Source organism: Melitaea cinxia, chromosome 30, assembly GCF_905220565.1.
Source record: "Melitaea cinxia chromosome 30, ilMelCinx1.1, whole genome shotgun sequence".
NCBI classification, from domain to species: domain Eukaryota; kingdom Metazoa; phylum Arthropoda; class Insecta; order Lepidoptera; family Nymphalidae; genus Melitaea; species Melitaea cinxia.
In genome coordinates this window covers 6,685,359-6,705,794 of record NC_059423.1, presented here as the reverse complement: position 1 = coordinate 6,705,794, position 20,436 = coordinate 6,685,359, and the positions used below count along the sequence as shown (strand labels likewise).

The 20,436-nt window shown below is 36.8% G+C and overlaps 1 protein-coding gene across 1 annotated transcript in view; it reads left to right on the top strand.

The window, feature by feature from the left end:
- LOC123668135 (protein diaphanous) overlaps positions 1-20,436 on the top strand; it is a 65,651-nt gene that overhangs the window by 7,533 nt on the left and 37,682 nt on the right. Inside the window, exons 2-5 of the mRNA XM_045601927.1 lie at positions 14,937-15,110; positions 16,435-16,536; positions 18,222-18,418; positions 20,123-20,288. Coding sequence (XP_045457883.1) covers positions 14,937-15,110; positions 16,435-16,536; positions 18,222-18,418; positions 20,123-20,288 — 639 coding nt within the window. The remainder of the gene's footprint in view (positions 1-14,936; positions 15,111-16,434; positions 16,537-18,221; positions 18,419-20,122; positions 20,289-20,436) is intronic.

The window sequence follows — 20,436 nt, the reverse complement described above, 5'->3', positions numbered from 1 at the left end:
TATCTAATAATGCGTATTTATTGGAACGAAGTTCCTTACGGCAGGCTTGACATTTGGCCGGGCGACCGAACTGAAAAAATGTGATACTAAAACCGTAAGAAAAATATATAACGGAAGTTACGTAATATCAGTCACACGACTGTATTATATGACGTTTGTAAAACTAAAATATTACAAGTAAACTGTTTTTTTAAATTATTTATGTAATTTTATACTGTCGACAAAAATAAATAAAAACATATGTTTTTTTTATTTCACTTAATAGTTTGAACTATTATTATTATTATTATTTTGTTTCATTTATTTTATTTTACGGTATTTGTTATTTTCTAAAATACTTAATTTCCTAAATACTTTTTTGTACTTAATTAAAAACCAATCAACAAAATTAAAACAAAAAAAAAACAAGAACTAGAAAATATATATAAAATTCAACATTTTTTTTTCAAATTGTGTTGCTTCTATACTATCCGAAGGAACTTCGTTCCTACCTGGTGTCCCACGACACCACATAATTTTGCCACTATTTTTTCGTCCACCTACGTTGTTACTGGTTGATGTAATTGATGTCGGTTTTTGTTTTCCGTTTGGGAACAAACAATTATTTGTACAATATATGTATTGCCTTGCTAAATGTAAACAAAGTTTATTAGCAACTTATAATATAATAATAATAATTAGATAAATAACATTAAACTAAAAAACCTTAAGTATATATATATATATATATATATATATATAAGGGCATTTCTCTGTAAGCTTGTACAGCTCCCATACAAATGCTGTCCTGGCAATTTTTTTTGCTATTTGATAAAAAACCGTGTTACATTTCGAAGTAAATTAACTATTATTTTAGTTAGATAAGGAGGCCCACTGAGTTTATACGTATTTTCCGAGAAATTAGCAAATTTTTCAAAAAATCATGACAGGGGACTGTTTGAGGCATCAGGGGACTGTTTTGAACGTGAAAAGGGGCTGTTAAGTGAGAGAGGATTGTCGTACTTAAAAAAAATCATTTACCATTAGTCAAATATTTATTGTTTGTATGACATATTTTCGCATCAATAATCAAAAAAGTTTTTTTATAATAAAATAATACGAAATATAACTTTCTTTAAACATTTATATCAAAAATTTAGCCCTAAGTACTAGAAACATTTTGTGCTCACTGAGATCAATATAAAGTCTTATTATTATAATACTATTTATTAAATGAAATATTTACTATTATTAATGTAATTATTTAAATTTAAACATTCATTCACTGAGATCAACACAGTCTTAATAATATCAATCATTAAATGCTTTATGCAATATTCATTAAAATATTTACTATTATTAATATAATGATTAGAAAAGTCTTTTCTCTCAAATATATGATATTTCAACTGATACCTCCAATCAAATCCTAAGGATTTTTCGAAATCAAATATTGCACATAAAAAGTTTAATCAAAATTAACTTAACATTTTAAAAAGTTAGCGCTCGAAAACGTTTATTTGAGTAGGAAACTGATAAAATATTCTATTTTCCTTCAAAATCAAGTTAGGATTATCATTGATTCTATAGATCTGCACTTTTCGGTTACAAATCTTGAGGAAAGTAACACGTAACTACGTACTTCATCGTCATTAATCTCATTAATTACGGCAGCATAACGATATTCTACATTTTTAGCTGGATATTTTACAAGGGCGTAATCTCCAGTATTGTTACATAAATTCCAAATCCTTTTATGACTATGAGGTATTTTACATCGTTTAGCTACAGGTACATCTAAACCATTGAGATTAGATTTTTTCCAGGTCTAGACATCAACTTCATTTCTTTAGGTATCGAGTGACTTTACTTCTACACAAGCCAGTAACAACTTTCTTAAAAATTTGTCTCTCTTTTGTACGTTTCAATGTGGAATAATTTTCTTTCAACTGCTTACTAATGACGTCGCCAACAATGCTTTCTTGACTACTTCTTTTCTTTGATCACGCTCCTCTAACATTTTCAATAATCGCTAATCTTCTTTTGTACTTCTCAAGTTTTTTCTCTAAGCATGGATATTTTCAATTCTTTCTCTGTTAAACTTCATTCGTCGCTTTGTAAATACTTTTTTTCTTTGATTTAAACTAGCACTGGAGACTACTGGGCTTTGAGCTGGAGATATTTGATCTTGAACTGGAGTAGATGGTCTTGTAGAAGAGTATCTGCTTCAGGATCGGCGTTTTTTCTCGTATAAAGTTATTAGTGACGCTTTTCAGTCTTAGTCTTTTGGCTCGGTATACAGTACAATGTTCTTTCCACTTCTTTAAGGCAGCTCTGTGGTCACGAGGTGTAATGTCCTTTACTAATTTTCGCAACCCTTTTTCTTTCTTCTTTTGCTACTTCAACTTCTCCTTTTTTCTCATTTGTTCTCTCTTTTCAGGTTATTACTACTATACGATACGAAATAAAAAATTATTTCGTATCGTAGTCGCTCTGCTTATCTCTTTTTCTGTAGTAATTTCTTCCGGGATACCTTTTTCTTTTTAGGAACCATAGTGTATGTGTTTTCGATAGACCTGTGTAAAATAATATATAGTTTATAAAGGAAAATAATGCGAACCAATGATACTTTGATGATTCTCACATTAAAAAAATATACTAGTGGATAATTTAACACAAACAATACATAGAAATAATAACCAATACGCAAAATACACAGTCCCCTGTTGTGTAAAAAGTCCCCTGCTGCATCTTCAGACAGAGGACTGTTGCCAGGGGACTGTGTATTAAGGTTAGATTTGACAATATTTACAAAACTGATGTAAAATAGTTTTCTAAGAATCTACTGATCAATTTAGACATAGATAATAAAACAATGAAGGATAAAGCAATAATTAAAGTAATTAACATATAAATATTATTACTTACCAGAGGACTGTGTGCGGTAGCGGATCAAACGTGAGTTCACAACACAAATGCCACTCTGACACTAAAAAAAATGACGTTTTGTCGCCGCATTCGACAAGGTGTCCAACTTAACAATAATTGCCTTTCGTTTATCTCTAAAAAACGTTTGTAAATATTGATGTTTTTTTTAATTATGGATTTAAATTTTTGGCAGGGGACTGTTTAAAAATTCTGGGGACAAAGTTTACAGGTGTTTACTAATATAATAAAATTCGTAACGAGACCTTGTTTTAAGAAAATAATATTAATTTTGTTATTTTTCTTATCATATTAACTGCCAAATGTACGTAGTTTCAATAACTTTTTCGTAAATCTCGTTTCTAGGCGGAAATACAGTGATGGGGACAGCCTGGGGACTGTATTTTTAGAGCTTCTATCACGTCTAGAAAAAAAATTAAAATAGTTATGGTTCTAAAAACAATGGGCTCGTAAAGTTTCGAGGCTAAAGTTTCATTAGGAGTGATTTTTTTTTAAATAATTAAATTACTTTTTGAAAAAAACGGTCGGGACAGCCGATTACAAGATTACAGAGAATCGCCCATATATATATATACATAATATAATAATTAAAAAATATTATTAAAAGGAGTCCCTTTAGGCAAGGTTCCGAAGATACTGGCAGCGTTCCCCCTTTGAATAGCTAGACTAATTCTTTGTCCGAAGTAGCTGCCAGCTCTTCGGTCTCCTGTGACGTCGAATAACCTTTTCGATATTTCCTTAAAAAATAACATATTACATGTTTTTGTACATTTTTAAAATATAAGCCTAAACTTTTTTTGCATGTGTAGTTGTATTCTTTTGTGAATTTATTATTATGTACGCTGTTTGTTTCCCGATTAATGGAAAATAATATAAAATCTAGAATAACCTGACTGAAAAGTCTGACTGAGAAGTCAGATACCTCAGAAAAAGAAAAAAAAAGTTTTTTGTTTTTCCGACGTTCGTTAAGGGTTTTATTCGTTTACTGAAGTTAAATTTTACATTTCATTTCTTTTCCTCCATCTTGCAGAAGATAAAATGCTAATAATGCCAGCAAATTAAATCTTAAATTAAATTTAAATTCTGTGATAAAAAAAAAGAACAAATTCCATTTGTCAAGCACATTAAACCGCAAAGGTGTGACGCTGGCTTTATTATTTAGAAAAAGTTTGCTCATGATGACGTAAGCTCTACGTTTGCTTGCTCACGCGCAAGGTCAATAGCAAATCGAGGTTATCCCCTAACTGGTGCTTAGGTCACCTGACTTGTGACAGACTACGATCATAATCTGATAATATATGTATATATCTCTGCACCGATTTTAATGAAATTTTGCACAGATATGTCAATAAATCAATCATTACAGCCTATACAGTCCACTGCTAGACATAGGCCTCCACAAGTTTACGCCAAAAATAACGTGAACTCATGAGTTTTGCCCATAGTCACCACGCTGGGCAGGCGGGTTGGTGACCGCAGTACTGGCTTTGTCGCACTGAAGACGCTGCTGCCCGTCTTCAGCCTGTGTATTTCACAGCCAGCAGTTGGATGGTTATCCTGCCATCGGTCGGCTTCTTAAGTTCCAAGGTGGTCGTGGAACCTTGTTATCCCTTAGTCGCCTCTTACGACACCCACGGGAAGAGAGGGGGTGGCTAAATTCTTTAGTGCCGTAGCCACACAGCACGAGAGACACGTTAAGACACGTTAATCTTGAATTAATAAACGGTATTTTTTAAATTCACATTTGCTAATATATATAGTGGAATTTGATGGTAAACAAGAATAATATACCATTTTTTTTTATCTGTTGGATACCGTCACCCGTCAAATAGCGTTTTCCACAACGGGCTAAACAAGCTTTAAATCATAGAGAAAAAATAAAATGAAAAATAGAACTATATAATCCAACCTAAAAATTAAGTCTCAATTAGGTCATCATCCAAGAAAGAGACGTGAGATCTATCCCATGTGTTAGAAAGAGTAAGATATATCCGTCGTACTCGATGAAAATGCGGGAGGTTATGTCATTACCGCGATGATCAATTTATTGTGAGCTGGCGCCGGTGCCGTATTCATAGTCGTTGACTACTTTCTTAGAGAATTATATATTTTTTGTAGCTGTCTATAAATAAACATTTAATTGTGACATACTAAAGTTTAGACTGCTCTGGTGTAATGGTGCGTACTTATGCCGTGTTGGCGTACTTAAACACCGACTGTCGCAGGCTTATTTCCCGCTCGGAGTGGATATTTGTGTTTATACAAATATTTTGTTTCCCCCCTAGTTGTTAGTCATTGTGGGTCTCCCCACCGTGCTTCGGAGAGAACGTTAATCTGTCGGTCCCGGTGGTTATCATCTACACCTGATAGCGATCGTTACTCATAGTAAGAAATCTATCCGCACGAACGCATTGGAGCAGCATCGTGGATTAAGCTTCGATCCTTCTCTTATACGGGGAAAGAAGCCTCTGCCCAGCAGTGGGATATTATAGGCCGAAGCGAAAGATTAGAGAGCTTAATTAACCATGCTGCCCCACTGCATGGGGGCTGATAATTTTCCTGCTGTGAGTAACGATCACTACTCGGTGTCTATAATAATAATCGAGACTGATGTCTTTAGGTGCTCTCGGAAGCACGGCTTAGAGACCATAATGACAGATGACAAGGTCATAAATTAGTATTTTTACAAATTTAAATATGTGCCCCGATAAGTCGACGTTTAGGCGACCAGCCAGTGCAATAGATCGTTTTTTATTATGATAAAAAATAAAACTTTAACACTCAATGCCTTCTTCCACACCAGTAGAAGATGAATCGTGCGTCGGGGGTCCGGAAACGCACATAACTCACAAGTTTGACGACGCTTTGAGGCAGCGGTCACAGCACTCACTGTATGTTGCGCTAGCGGTCGCGGGTACGTTCCTCGCACATGATAAACATTTGTATTGACCATATAAATGTTTATAGTGGTCTGGCTGTATGTGCTTGTGTGTCGTATGTTTCTGGACCCCTGACACAGAAGAAGATCCTAGTGAGGACCGTTGAGTGTGAATGGTATATTTATTAGAAGCCTTTAAGCACAATTTTCATTTTTCATAGTTCGATGTGCAGTATTTATATCCGGGTACTTACTGTACACTACTATGAATAGCGCTACTAATAATCGACGCAAGCGCATATTAATTTAAAAAACATGTGCAGTATTCGTTTGTCACTCGTAATAGTTAGTCGTGTTTTGTGTTCGTTCTTCATTCTAAGTGATGTGTATCATCATTTTATATATAAGTTGAATTTTAAGTGATAAATGGATGCAATGTGGGATATGTTTACTGTGAGTATTTTTACTAATTTAAACTCACTTAAATAATTTAAATTCGGTTAATGGTTTACTTTATGGCTGGAGGTCATCGGTTCGATTTCCGCTCGGGAGAGATATTTACGATACGGCATAGGCTTTTTTTTCCATATAGGAGAAGAATCAGGAAAGATATTTGTATTTGTGTAAATTATTGTTATCGGTGTGATTCCTTATGGCTCTCCTCACCACGTGTCAGACATAAAGATATGTGATTGGACATGTGCTTGGTTTTTTTATTACTTTTCATACTACAAACAAGCATACGACCTTACTGATGGTAAGCGTTTTCCGTAGTCTATAGACGGCTACAACATCAAAAGCATCGCAAGCGTGTTGGCAACCACTAGTCCAGGAGTTCTCTACCTTACTCACACAGAAACACAACATAGTAGGAGAGCTGTGTTACTTAGTAGAATCTAACCAGTACAGTCGAACATATACATTTATGTTCAAACACTCATCAATATAAACGTTTCAAAATATGTATTAACTAACGATCCGCCCCGGCTTCGCACGGTTGCAAAAATTATCAGTGTTCCTCTACTATATTATGCATGTATTATACATATAAACCTTCCTCTGGAATCACTCTATTTACTAAAGAAAACCGCATCAAAATCCGTTGCGTAGTTTTAAAATCGTAAGTATACAGACAGCGGGAAGCGTCTTTTGTTTTATACTATGTAATGATGATGATAAAAAATCACAATTAAAAATTATGGCAGCCCGTCTGGGCACGTACCTCGACCTTACTGAAGATAACAGCTAAATAATAATATTTTCAAGTAGTGTTGCGTTCAATAAAAGTGTTTTAACCAACAAAAAAAAAGTGTGTGTATGTAATTCGCACACGGCAGAAGTGAAACTTCTGAAAAGTAGCTGACGATAGATTTTTTTCACCGAAAATATAAAATACTATGTTAATATATTATATCTCATTCTCTCATATGTGCTTATTTGTTTATTGTAACGCGTTTTCGTTTCATTGATTTCGCAATGACTCCAAACAATTTTCATTTCAATATGTGCTTACAATAATAACACTAAATTCACTCAATTAAAAAAATGATATTTACCATACGACACCATTTAGGTCAATGTCAATGACCTTGACGTCATCGGTAAACTTATCACACATACACACACTTATAAAAACACAACTACCCACACAAATTTAGAATAAATAGTTCGTATACCAAAGTAATAAGGTTGATATTCGCGTGTAGCATTTTGGTTTACCTTTGTTTATCTTTTGAATAATTATAATACTTATGACATTGGAGTAAAGTCAACAGTTGCATCTTAATTTATTTTAGACGTCGTTCTGGTGTAGCGATGCGTGTATCGTGTGGGCGCTAACACAGCGACGATTGCGGGTTCGATTCCTGCTCGGGATGGATATTTGTATTTATACAAATTTTTCTTTCCGATCTGGTTCTCAAACTTTTTTTTTTACAATTACACACACGGTCGTCTGTTCCTAAAGTAAGCAACTTAATGCTTGTGTTATAGGTAACAGCCGACTGTTTTTTTTTTTTTTTTCGATAAACATACTTATAAATAAATATTTATATTACACCCAGACTTGGGATGGGAATCGAACCCACAACCCTCGGAGCATAAAGCAGGGTCACTACAAACTGCGCCAACGGGCTAGTCTCCCGTACCGTGTCTCGGAGTTAAGCTGTGGGTCCCGGTTGTTATTATACACCTGAATGCGATCGCTACTCATGTTAAGGAATATACCCGCCAACGCTCAGTGTAGCAGCGTAGTGAATTAAGCTCCATCCTTCTCCTACGTGTAGAATAGAAAACTCAGCAGTGGCATGTAAAAAGCTGAATCGTGAAATCGAGAATCATATAAGACTAGTACTACACGTGACCTCATAAAGGTTGATACTTGAAATGAAATAATTTCGGCATAAGGTGAATATATACACTTGGGGCCGACCATAATAACGCGAAATTTTACCATTTTTCTTTGCAATATAAACTGTGAAATGTTTGACTTAAAAATAAGAGCAGGCGTCTTTATATAATTACTAGCTGTCCCCGCAAACGTCGTTTTGCCATATATTTTATTAACCCCTTTAAATTCCCCCCCCCCTCTTATAACTTAGGGTTAATAAAAATAGAGAGCCGATTCTCAGACCTACCCGATATGCACACAAAATTTTATAAAAATCGATCCAGCCGTTTCGGAGGAGTATTGTAACTAACATTGTGACACGAAAATTTTATATATAAGATTGAAATGTATATATTTTTATGCGATTCACTCATTTCGTACTCTATCCTTATTTTCGGAGATTTTGCAATTTAAGGTTAGTGCTCTACTACGAATGCAATAATGTATAATACTAGTGCTATAGCGCATTGCTTGTAGTGATTGAAGTTATTAATAACTAAACCTAAATGTATATATATAGCTGAAAAGTTTGCTGGTTCGAATTGAAAAAATCTTTTTTACAATATACTTCGGCCTTAGTCCGTCTATTGCAGACGACTTAGACAGTGTCAGACGGACACTGTATCGCCTAGGACACTCTTTAGGAAAACGCAAGTTGCCTAAGCTCTGTGCCACCCTCTCGACCTCACTGGCTAGGCCCTCAGGAACGACGAGTCGATACGTGTGGAGCTGGAGGAAATGTAGTGTATGGTTAATAAAGACTATTTGTACTTTCCGCATTGCCCTAGACCTTATAAAGGCTAGTATTGATATGACGACAGTATTGATATTTCTCGGCAAGGCTCTTGCGACGCTTCTAGTGCTGCAGGCGTCTATAGGCTACGGTAATCGCTCACCATTAGTTGGACTGTACGCTTGTTAGCCACCGTAATAGTATATATTAATAAAAGCGCAAAGCATCTAATACGACACCAACCTAACACGTGAGAAAATGATTCACTCAACACGTCGTCCCCGCCAAGAGAACATAGACAATACTTAAAAATAAAGTAGGTACCCAAAATAAAAATGATGCTAAACAGATTTAAATTAGCGCGACACAGCAATACGTTCAGTACGACGCGATCCTTAACGTGTGACAAACGGACGGTGTAATTATTTCTGTATTTTAATTGTATTTATTTATAAAATGGATACGATAAAAGTTGTCGGTGATTTCGTGAGGGAGAGGTCGCCTTTTTCGGTGGGTAATTTGTTTTAATAGTAATAGTTGGATTGTATCATCTCACTGCTGGGAATAGGATTCTTTCTCCATGCAGGAGAAGAAAGCTTAGTCCACAACGCTGTTCCACTGCAGGTTAATATTCTCTGCAATGAGTAACGATCGCTATCACGTGTCTATGATAACAACCTGGAGCGACAGCCTAAGGTGCTCTCCGAGGCACGGCGGGGAGACCCACAAGGACAAGAAGATAATGTTACTTTTCTAATGATTATTTTAAGTAGTTGCCATTAATTTTTTTTTAAACACAATAATATAAAAACCTTAAAATATCTGGAGATCCAGAATAAAACATATGCTACTTTTTATCCCGAGATTGCCACGGGATCGGGTCGCGGGTGAAACCGCAAAGTGCAACTAGTGTATTTAAAATTATGATATATAATTGTGTTTGCTCGCGACTAAAAAAAAAACCGACTTCAATTACATCGACAAGTAATACAACGTAAGTAGCCGAAAAAATAGTCAAGTAAATACGCATTAATAGATATAACTCGAAAATTACTTGTTAGATTGCTATTAAATTTAAATGACACGCACCACCTTTCGATTAAAACAAAAATCCACCCAGTTGAAAGTTCTGAGTTTAGAGTTCTGATACATTAAAATGAAATCGAATCGAATTGTGAACTTCCTTCTTTTTTGGAAGTCGGTTAGATTTACCAGTGTCCCAGCAGGCCTGATATATCTTGAAACGCATAACTTATTTCTTTTTTCGTAAAATTAGTTCAAGTTGTAACTTCTGATATCAGATATCCACTGTTCATAACACGTGGTTCAATAAGTCCCGAGACTAAGTACTAAAAAAAGGTCTTTTTTATAAAATTAATTTTTATTCATCAACATAGTCTCCTCCAAGAGCGATACAGTCCCTCCAACGCTTTTCTAACTTTTCTATCCCATGTGTGTAGAACGATTTGTCTTTGGCTTCAAAATAAGCCTCCGTTGCTGCGATAACTTCACTATTTGAGTCAAATTTCTTACCCTGAAGCATTTTTTTGAGGTCTGCAAACAGCCAGTAATCGCTGGGGGCTAAGTCTGGCGAATAAGGGGGATGAGGAAGCAATTCGAAGCCCAATTCGTTAATTTTGGCCATCGTTCTCACGGACTTGTGACACGGCGCGTTGTCCTGGTGAAACACCACTTTCTTTTTGTTCATGTGAGGCCGTTTATCCGCAATTTCGTACTTCAATCGCTCCAACAAGCACATGTAATAGTCACTATTTATATTTTGCCCCTTTTCAAGGTAGTCGATGAAAAGTATTCCATGCGCATCCCAAAATATAGACGCCATAACCTCACCGGCCGATTTCTAAGTCTTTGGACGCTTCGGGCGGCTTTCACCAGCCGCTCTCCACTCCGCTGCCTGCCGATTGGATTCCGGAGTGAAATGGTATATCCAGGTTTCATCCATTGTTACATACCGACGTAAAAAATCCTTTTTATTATGATTCACCAGCGCCAAACATCGCTCTGAATCATTGATACGTTGTTCCTTTTGATTAGTTGTAAGCAAACGCGGCACCCACTTAGAAAAAAGCTTTTTCATGGCCAAATTTTTATGTAAAATAGTGAAAACACTACCAGCTGAAATCTTCACTATCTCGGCTATCTCTCGCACTTTTACCTTCCGATCTTCCAATACGATTTTGAGGACTTGGTTAATATTTTGTTGAGTCACTGCTTCATTTGGACGACCTGAGCGTTCCCCATCATTGGTGTCCATGCGACCGCGTTTGAAGTCGGCATACCACCGACAAATGGTTGCTTTAGAGGGAGCTGATCCTGCATAACATTTTATAAGCCATTGCTGTGCTTCAACGGTATTTTTTCCCATTAAAAAACAATGTTTTATCAACACGCGAAACTCGTTTTTTTCCATTGTATCGAAATTACAACCGTAGCGTCACTTAAATGTTTCAAAATCAATAATTTTATTGTTCCATTTTTAAAAATTTGACACATATTCTTGTATTGATAGCCAGTACTTTTTAAAAATCAAAAGAGTTTTTAATATATGCATCATTTCCAGGTTAGTCTCGGGACTTATTGAACGATCTAGTATTAAAGGTTACATATATCAATTGTGATAAGTTATGTTTACATGTTTGGATTATTAAATTATATTTTTAATTGATTTATATTATGTTTTTTTTTATATACAATGATATGTTTGCGGTTGACCACTATTTCACCTGATGATAAGTGAAAATGCCGTCTAGGATGGGGCACGCTTACCTAGAAGTAACCTATTCACTCGCGACTTAAAGATCCCCATGTTATAAAACACAGACGCTGGTAGAGAGTTCCATTCTTTGGCCGTACGCATTAAGAATGTACTAGCGAATCACTTAGTGCGTATAGTGGAATGTCAACCATATAAGGGCTCGAGCGTTCCCTCATTCTCCAGCCCAATCTCCAGCGCAATGAGTCGGTGAGAGTCTGGGGATTAGTAGCGCCTTCCTACACTCGCCTATACTATGTACGTCATATATATATTCAAACATAGGGTTAGTCCATTAATCACGTGAGGCTCGAAATGGGGGATATAAATCACAAAATATCACATGGGGGTTTTGTTGAACGTGCGATCTCTAAACCAAAAAACAACCAACAAACACCCGACAACGCTAAATGTCTTCTAGAAATTCATATCCCGATGCTTACTTTTTTAAAAAAATCATAGTAAACTTCTTTTAAAGATAATATTCTGAAAATATCAATTTACTTATAATTTTTGAGAAGGTGGGGTGTAGACAAAAACCTCACCACATATCACCAAGGGTGGTAGAAGGTTTTAATGTCCGAAAGCTATAGGATGTAGGAAATTAAAATTTTAAAATTATTTAAATTCAATAACAAATAAAGAGACTCGTAATTAATGTGTACAGGAACTCTTATCAGTCACGATTCTCTATTCGCAAACAAAATCGTGATGTAGGTAGCGATAAAAAACTTAATAATTAATAAAATATAATATAAACATTTTGATGGAATACTAGCTTTCTATCGGGGCTTCGACTGCGTATTCTTTGCCTATTAATTTTTTTTTACAACTAGGTCGGAAGAAATGTAAGATAAATAAAAAAATAATAAGAAGAATAAATAATAATAAACAATAAGAGAAATAAAGTAAATTTGAAAATAAATTAATATAAATAATATATTTGGCGCGAACTTTTTTTTTTTTTTTTTTTATATATAGACTAGCGCTTGACTGCGATCTCACCTGAAGTCACAGCCTAAGGTGGTGCGCGCTTGCCTAGAAAATGCCTATTCACTCTTGATTTAAAGATACCCAAGTTATAGTTCGTTGGAAAAACGGAAGCCGGAAGGGCATTCCAAATTTTGGCGGTGTGTATTAGGAACGAGGAAGCAAATCGTTTAGTGCGAGATCGTGGGATTTCAACCACATAGCGGTGCAGATTCATGCGATGCCTTGCGGTTCGGTGGTAGAAAGGTGATGGTGGAACCAAATTATATAGTTCTAGAGCACACTCTCCGAAATATAACCTGTAAAATACCGACAAACAGGCAACCTTGCGCCGATGTTCGAGACTTTGAAGTCTAGAGCGAACCAGCGATTTGTCACCGATGAGTCTTCTGGCGCGTCGATCCACAGAATCCAAAGCAGCGAGCTGGTACTTGGCAAAGCCATCCCATAAGTGGCTGCAGTACTCCATACACGATCGAACTTGTGCTTGGTAGAGAGTAAGAAGCTGTTCCGGTGTGAAGTACTGCCTGACTTTATTGAGGATGCCAAGTTTCTTACCAGCAATTTTTGCCTTGGATTCTATGCATTGTTCAAAGTTCATATTAGACGAAATATTTATGCCTAGAAGATCAATACTATCGGTGATCGGTACAGATACACCCCGGAAAGTCGGAGCTAATGGGAATGGACTCCGTTTAGCAGTGAAAAGACACGCTTGTGTTTTGGAAGCATTAAATTTGACTAGGTTGGCGTCGCCCCAATCGGATACCTCTTTCAAAGCCAAATTCATGCGTTCAACCAGGGCCTCTCTATGCTCATGAGTTTCAGCCCCACCAGCTCGGGGACCGGACACGTATCTCTCCGTAACAGTGCTGTCATCCGCGTATCCAAAGATACCGGGCCTGAGGAGGTCATTTATGTGAATCAAGAAGAGGGTTGCAGAGAGAACTGATCCCTGAGGGACACCGGCATTAACCGCCATCAAGTCAGACGAGGCGCCATCTAAGACCACCCGAAATGATCGTCCACTCAGGAAATCTGATATCCAGTCACACAAGCTCGGGGGTATTCCGTAAACTGAAAGCTTGCTCAATAGGCTCTCATGCCAGACCCGGTCAAATGCCTTCGATACATCAAGTGAGACAGCTAGCGCTTCTCCGTGCTTGTCCAAGGCTTCGCCCCAGATGTGCGAGGCGTACACTAAAAGATCCCCCGTGGACCTGTTACGGCGGAAACCGTAGTGCTGGTCCGACAGGAGGTCATTCAACTCGAGGTATGCTAGGAGCTTAAGAACTAGGGGAGACTGGGGACCGGTTGAGAAAACTGATGTAAAAAAATCCCTATTCTACTATTATTATTGATTATCATATCCCTCGGACCATCATAGGTAACTAAGTTAAGTGACACCGACGTGTCATTATTTTCGTAACACGAATAGGCTAGTCAAAAAGTAGTAAAAATCATCGTAGCTATATGATTTAAAAGAATGATTCAAAGACAAACGGTATTTTTATAATATGCCAAGGAATGTGGAGAAAAACAATACATTCTTGAAAGCAATATATTAGCTCATAGCTTTATTTCACTTACAAGGACCAATTCCGCTGCATTCTTAAGTTATGCGGTAATTATAATAAATATGAATAATTTATTATTTGGTCGTGATAAGGTACAAGGTTTTATTGAGGTAGGTTGCCGCGGCATATATCCTGCTTAAAATCTGGAACAGTTCGTCGGGGGAAGTACCTCAATATTACAAAAGATCACGGCTGAATAACGCAATTCTCAATTAGCGTTTTGTTCCTGTGTGAGTAAGGTAGAGAACACTTGGTGGGAGAGGGGGGGGGGTCGCGGGTAGGGTCGACAACGCTTCTGGTGTGCGTCTATAGCCCTGACTCAACAAAAATAACAATGTATAGTTATATAATTATATGTGTTTACATATATTATTTTAAAGTACACCTCTTTGCCGCTTTATTCTTATTCATGTCCTTTTTCTAAAGGTTGTCTGGAAGAGATCGCTCTTTAGCGATAAGACCGCATTTTGTACATTTCTTTTTTTTGTTATTATTATTATTATTATTATTATTGTTATTATTTCTCGCTTGTTTTTTTTCTTTTATGTTACTTGTATTGTTTTTGGTTGTACAATAAAGTATATTTGTATTGTATTGTAACACATCCCTCCCCTTTTGTGTAATTGAATAAATATAACAACAGGACTCATAAATATATCTCGTCTTTTCAGCTGGACACATGGTTCGGGCGTCCAAAGAAGGCGGGCCCGGGGATCGAGCGAGGCTACGACACGGTCCCGAGGGCGGAGCCCCGGGCTGAGGACGATGAGCCCGCTGCGGAGTACACGAACAAGATAGACGCCCTGGACGATGACCAGCTCGAGCGAAGGTTCGAAGAGATGCTTGTGAGTATTGCTGGTCTTTTTCGATTTATTTGCTGTTCTTCTTATGTGCTAAGGTCTTATACAGTTCTCCACCCTCACTATCCCCGTGTTCGTAGCTATAAGAATAAAGACTAAGAGCCTTAAGCCAGTGTGAATGAGGAAGGATGAAAGAAAGAAATAGTATGCTGAATGAAAGTGCGAGAAGAATTAATGCGAGAACTAGTATGAATGAGATTTGAGAACACAGACTCGCATAACGTGCGGGGGCATAGAAAAAAAAAAAAGTCTTATACATATTAACAATGCTTAGTAAATAGGAACCCTGCAAAGGGCACACACATACATTCCACTGCTAGGCACAGGACGAGGTAGGAGAAGGTCTATCTATTATAACGACCTCGACCACCGTGCTCTCCGCACGGTGGGGAGACCCACAAGGACAGACAACCAGACTGGCAAGAAATATTTGTAAAAATACAGATATTGATCCCGAGCGGGAATCGAATCCCCAACGTCGGCGTGTGAGCACGTTCACGGTACACAACTAAACCAGAGCGATGTCACACTTAAACATTCTTAAATTGTTACGAAAAACTTTTGTTCTAATTAAAACTTTAAAAATTGGCTAACAAGCGTACGGCTCACCGGATAGTAAACGAATACCGTAGCTTATAAACACCTGTAACACCAGAAGCATCGCAAGCGCGTTGACGACCCTCCAACCCGGAGCTCTGGTCACCTTACTTACCCAGGAACACAACACTACTTAAAAGCAATAATTTAAATTCTAGATTATAAACTTTAAACTTATCATCATCATCATCATCATCATCATCATCATCATCATCATCATCATCATCATCATCATCATCATCATCATCATCATCATCATCATCATCATCATCATCATCATCATCATCATCATCATCATCATCATCATCATCATCATCATCATTATCATCATCATCATTTCAGCCTATTGCAGTCCACTGCTGGACCACTTGGCCATGGATAGGCCTCCACAAGTTTGCGCCAAAAATGGCGTGAACTCAGGTGTTTTGCCCATAGTCAACAAGCTGTGCAGGCGGGTTGGTGACCGCAGGGCTGGCTTTGTCGCACCGAAGACGCTGCTGTCAGTCTTCGACCTGTCTATTTCAAAGCCAGCAGTTGTATGGTTATCCCGCCTCTTACGACACCCACGGAAAGAGAGGGGGTGGCTATATTCTTACTGCCGTAACCACACAGCAAAAAACTTTAAAGTAGTGCTAATCAATTATTTCTTTTGTAAAAAACGGACTGGTATTATTTTTCGCCAAAATTAATTTGGTTCTATCAATGATTTCAGACTGATATGAATATCGGTGAGAAGAAAAAGGAACCACTGAGAAAGTACTCCAGAGATCAGAAGAAGAAGATGCTAGTTGCGTACAAATTCGTTAACGCACAGGTTTGTTTTTAATTAATTTATTTATACTCTACTAGCTGATCTGGGGAACTTCGTATTGCCTTATTTTTTTCCTAAATATAACAATTACATTTATCAAAATAAATAATCTTTCGAGTTGAATCAAACTACACATGGTGTGCAAATTTGATTAAAATCGGTTAAGTAGTTAAGGAGTTCATCGCGGACAAACAACGTGACGCGTAATTTATATATATTAAGATATTGTACGCCAAGAAGGATTTAAATATCAGTCGTAAGAACAAAATTGATTTGAAAAAATTAAAGTTAACCCAAAAAGTCAGTCCAATCAAGAAGTCTGTTTTTTCTGTATTTTTGTTAAAATAGAGAGAGATGCAAGCGCACATTTTCTTTCTCTCTTTCTCTCATAGCCAGTTACGTTTTGTATATACACACTAAGACACAGTGCAGGCCTATTGCTAAAGAAAGTTTTAAGTTGTGTGGTTTTAGACCACTGACACACTCGTTTATTTTCTTCTGAGTAATGCGAATAGAATTATTCCATGCATGCAGTGGAATTCGATGGAGAAAAAGAATAATATATATTATATAATTCGTTTAAACCGGATATAAATCATCATATCAAAAATTTCGATCTAGCGGGTATATCGTTCCATAGCTTAATTGGCTAGAGCGCCGACACGGTCATTCGGAGACGCGGGTTCGATCCCCGCTGGAACGGTCAATTTTTGATATGATATTCAAAAATGTTTAAAAGAATAATTTTTCATAAAATTTTATTAGTTAGATATCATCATCCGTCAGATAGCTATAACGGTAACCGGTAAAACAGGCCCTTAGTATTTTTAAACTACGTTTCCATAGCATCCTTAAGAATAACATTTGCAATAAATATTTATTTAAATAAAACTAGTGACCTGCCCCGGCTTCGCACGGTTGTAAAAACTGTCAATGTTCCTCTACTTTATTATGCATTTATCATACATATAAAACTTCCACTCGAATCACTCTATTTACTAAAGAAAACCGCATCAATACCTGTTGCGTAGGTTTAAAGATCTAAGCATACAGACAGCGTTATGATTATTTATATATTTAAAGTTACAGAAAGAGATCGTTGTTTTAGCGATAAGGCTGCCTCTTGTGCATCTCTTGTTTGTTACTATGTAAACCCAATTTGGTGAAAAGTGTTTTTTTGTAAAGAGTACCTATGGAGTTCCTTGCTGATTCTTCTCTGCAGAATCTACACTCTGAATTGGCCGTAGCCTTATAGAAAGAAAGAAAGAAACGTTTATTTGATCACACACAAGAGACAAGAACAATAGTTTAAAATGACTATACAAAGCAACATACACATACTACTCTTACACACTTCAAACTATCGCGTGCCTCAGGAATGCGCCAAATTGGTTCGGTTCGGCATTCGTCAGATTGCCGTAGTAAAAATGGTACCTGACACTGGTTTTCAACCAAACCATAGGCCGAGTACATCACTGACGTCAGGCGCCTACCAATAAAATCTATTAAATCTAAATAATAAAAAAAAATAAGTAATAAAAAAAAAGTAAGTCATACTAACCATAATTCATTAATACAAAAATATATAATTTCAAACTGTTAAATGATGATTTAAAAGTGCTTTTGAAGCCTTCAATAAATTAATTTTGATTTCGATTTTATAAATCGATAAATATTTTTCATTTCAGGAGGGTAGATCGAAATTCGAAAAGCCATCAGACTACGTATCATACTTGAACCAGCCAGAACTATCAGTTGGCAAGTTACACAGCTGTTTAGAAAATTTAAGGATAGCCCTAACCAATAACCCTTTGTCCTGGATAGAGGAATTCGGTACGAAGGGCATCGAGAGTCTGTTGACGACGCTCAATGTTTGTTATACCAAGTAAGTGTTATTTGAATTTTCATAGCAACCTCGGGATACACCCATAGGACGAACGACCTCAAGCCTTCCTAAAGGGCTCGCATTCTTATTTTGGATGTTTAGTATTGACTCTACATTGACGCACTAAATGAAACTAAGGTCAACAATAAGAGGGGGGTAGGGTCGGCTTGCGATACTACTGGTGTTGCAGGTCTATAGGATACGGTGACCGCTTACCATCAGGTGGGCTGTAAATTTGTTTGCCACAATTGTAATTAAAAAAAAATTATGTCTAGGGGTTATCCATTACACGTGATATTTTTTAGCAACTTTTAACACCCTACCCCCCCCCCCCCCAGTGATATGTCGACAGGTCTTAGACTATCCCCTCGCCCATACTCAAAAATCTCGAGTATTTTTTTGTGCAAAGTAAATTGAAAATTTCAGAACATTATCATCTTTAATTATACAAGTTTAATCTGATAAAATTTTGGAAAATAAATCATTGTAATAAAAATGTCCAGATCGACATTAAGGTTGCAGGACGTTTGTTGGTTGTTATTTGGTTTAGAAATCGCGCACACGGTATGTCGAAGACGCGGGTTCGAATCCCGCTGGAGCGGTCAATTTTTGATATGATATTCAAAAATGTTTAGAAATCGCGCGTTCATCGAAAAATAACAGACACGTGATATCTCAATATAGGCTTCCCCTCGCAGCGTTCCCTTTTCTGAATCCTCCCCCCCCCACCCCCATTCGAGCCTCACGTGATTAATGAACGACGTCCTAAATATGTTTTTATTGTATAAAGTCTAGTATATAATGTGTTTATTGCCTTTACATGCTATCAGCGGCAGTGGGTTTTATCGGTAAGAAAGATCATTGAGTCATTGACTTTGAATAAATTAATACATGAAAAGTAAAAGTAAAATTAGACTTTTTTTTATCGTGCTCCTGATTTACACCATATTCCTAAAATAATTTTGTATTAGTTTTTAGTTTTTTTCAACCTATTTAGATCTACTTTCAAAATTGTAAAAAAGATATTCAAGGCTAATCTCCAAATTTAAATGTTTCTTTTGTGACAATATATTAATCGATTTGTTTTTAATTTTATTTTAAATAATACTTGTTCTAACGAACCCAAAAAAAGAATTAACGAATTCGGTGCAGTTATTCGGAAGTCAGTCAGCATCCCGCCTGCCCAGCGTGGCGACTATGGGCAAAACACATGAGTTCGTGCCATTTTTTGGCCCGAACTTGAGGAGGTCTATGTCCAGCAGTGGACTGCGATAGGCTGCAGTGAGTGATTCGGAAGTTATACGGCGTACATACGTTTATATATGTCGAAGACAGCGTTATTCTATCGTCAGACATCATGTGGGCGAACAGTGACAATCGAGCAAAGAAACTACTTCGTAACTGCCGTAATCTTCATTTTAATGATTTTCACAAATTTCTTCTAAATCGTGCGACGCGCCGATGTCTTATCGTTTTATATTTATAGCCCTTTATTTTAATTGTAATTAATTAAGTGTAATAACATCTTGATGTGTGATGACAAACTTCCTAATTCGACCATATTAATAATTCATTCTGATACAAATCGAATCATTAGTTTCAAAGATTAGTACGTTTAAACAAACTCTTTAACTTTATAATATTATATTAGCATAGGTTTATCCTACGTGTATATATATTTTAATAATGAACACAATTTTCCAGCGATTCCCGCTACGATCGCGTCCAGTATGAATGTATCAGATGTTTGTCGGCCATTCTCAACAACACAGTCGGTATCCGCGCAGTTTTCGAGTGTAGAGAGGCGTTACCCGTTCTAGCCAGAAGTCTGGACGCCAGGAAACCACACTGTGCTTTGGAGGCTGCGAAGGTAAGCAATTTAACTTTTTTTATACAACTATGACTGAGGTAGGGCACAGCAGGAATTTCCTGCTCAAAATATGGAGCAACCCGACTGGGGTAGTACCTCGACCTTACAGAAGATCACAGCTAAATAATACTGTTTTCAAGCAGTATTG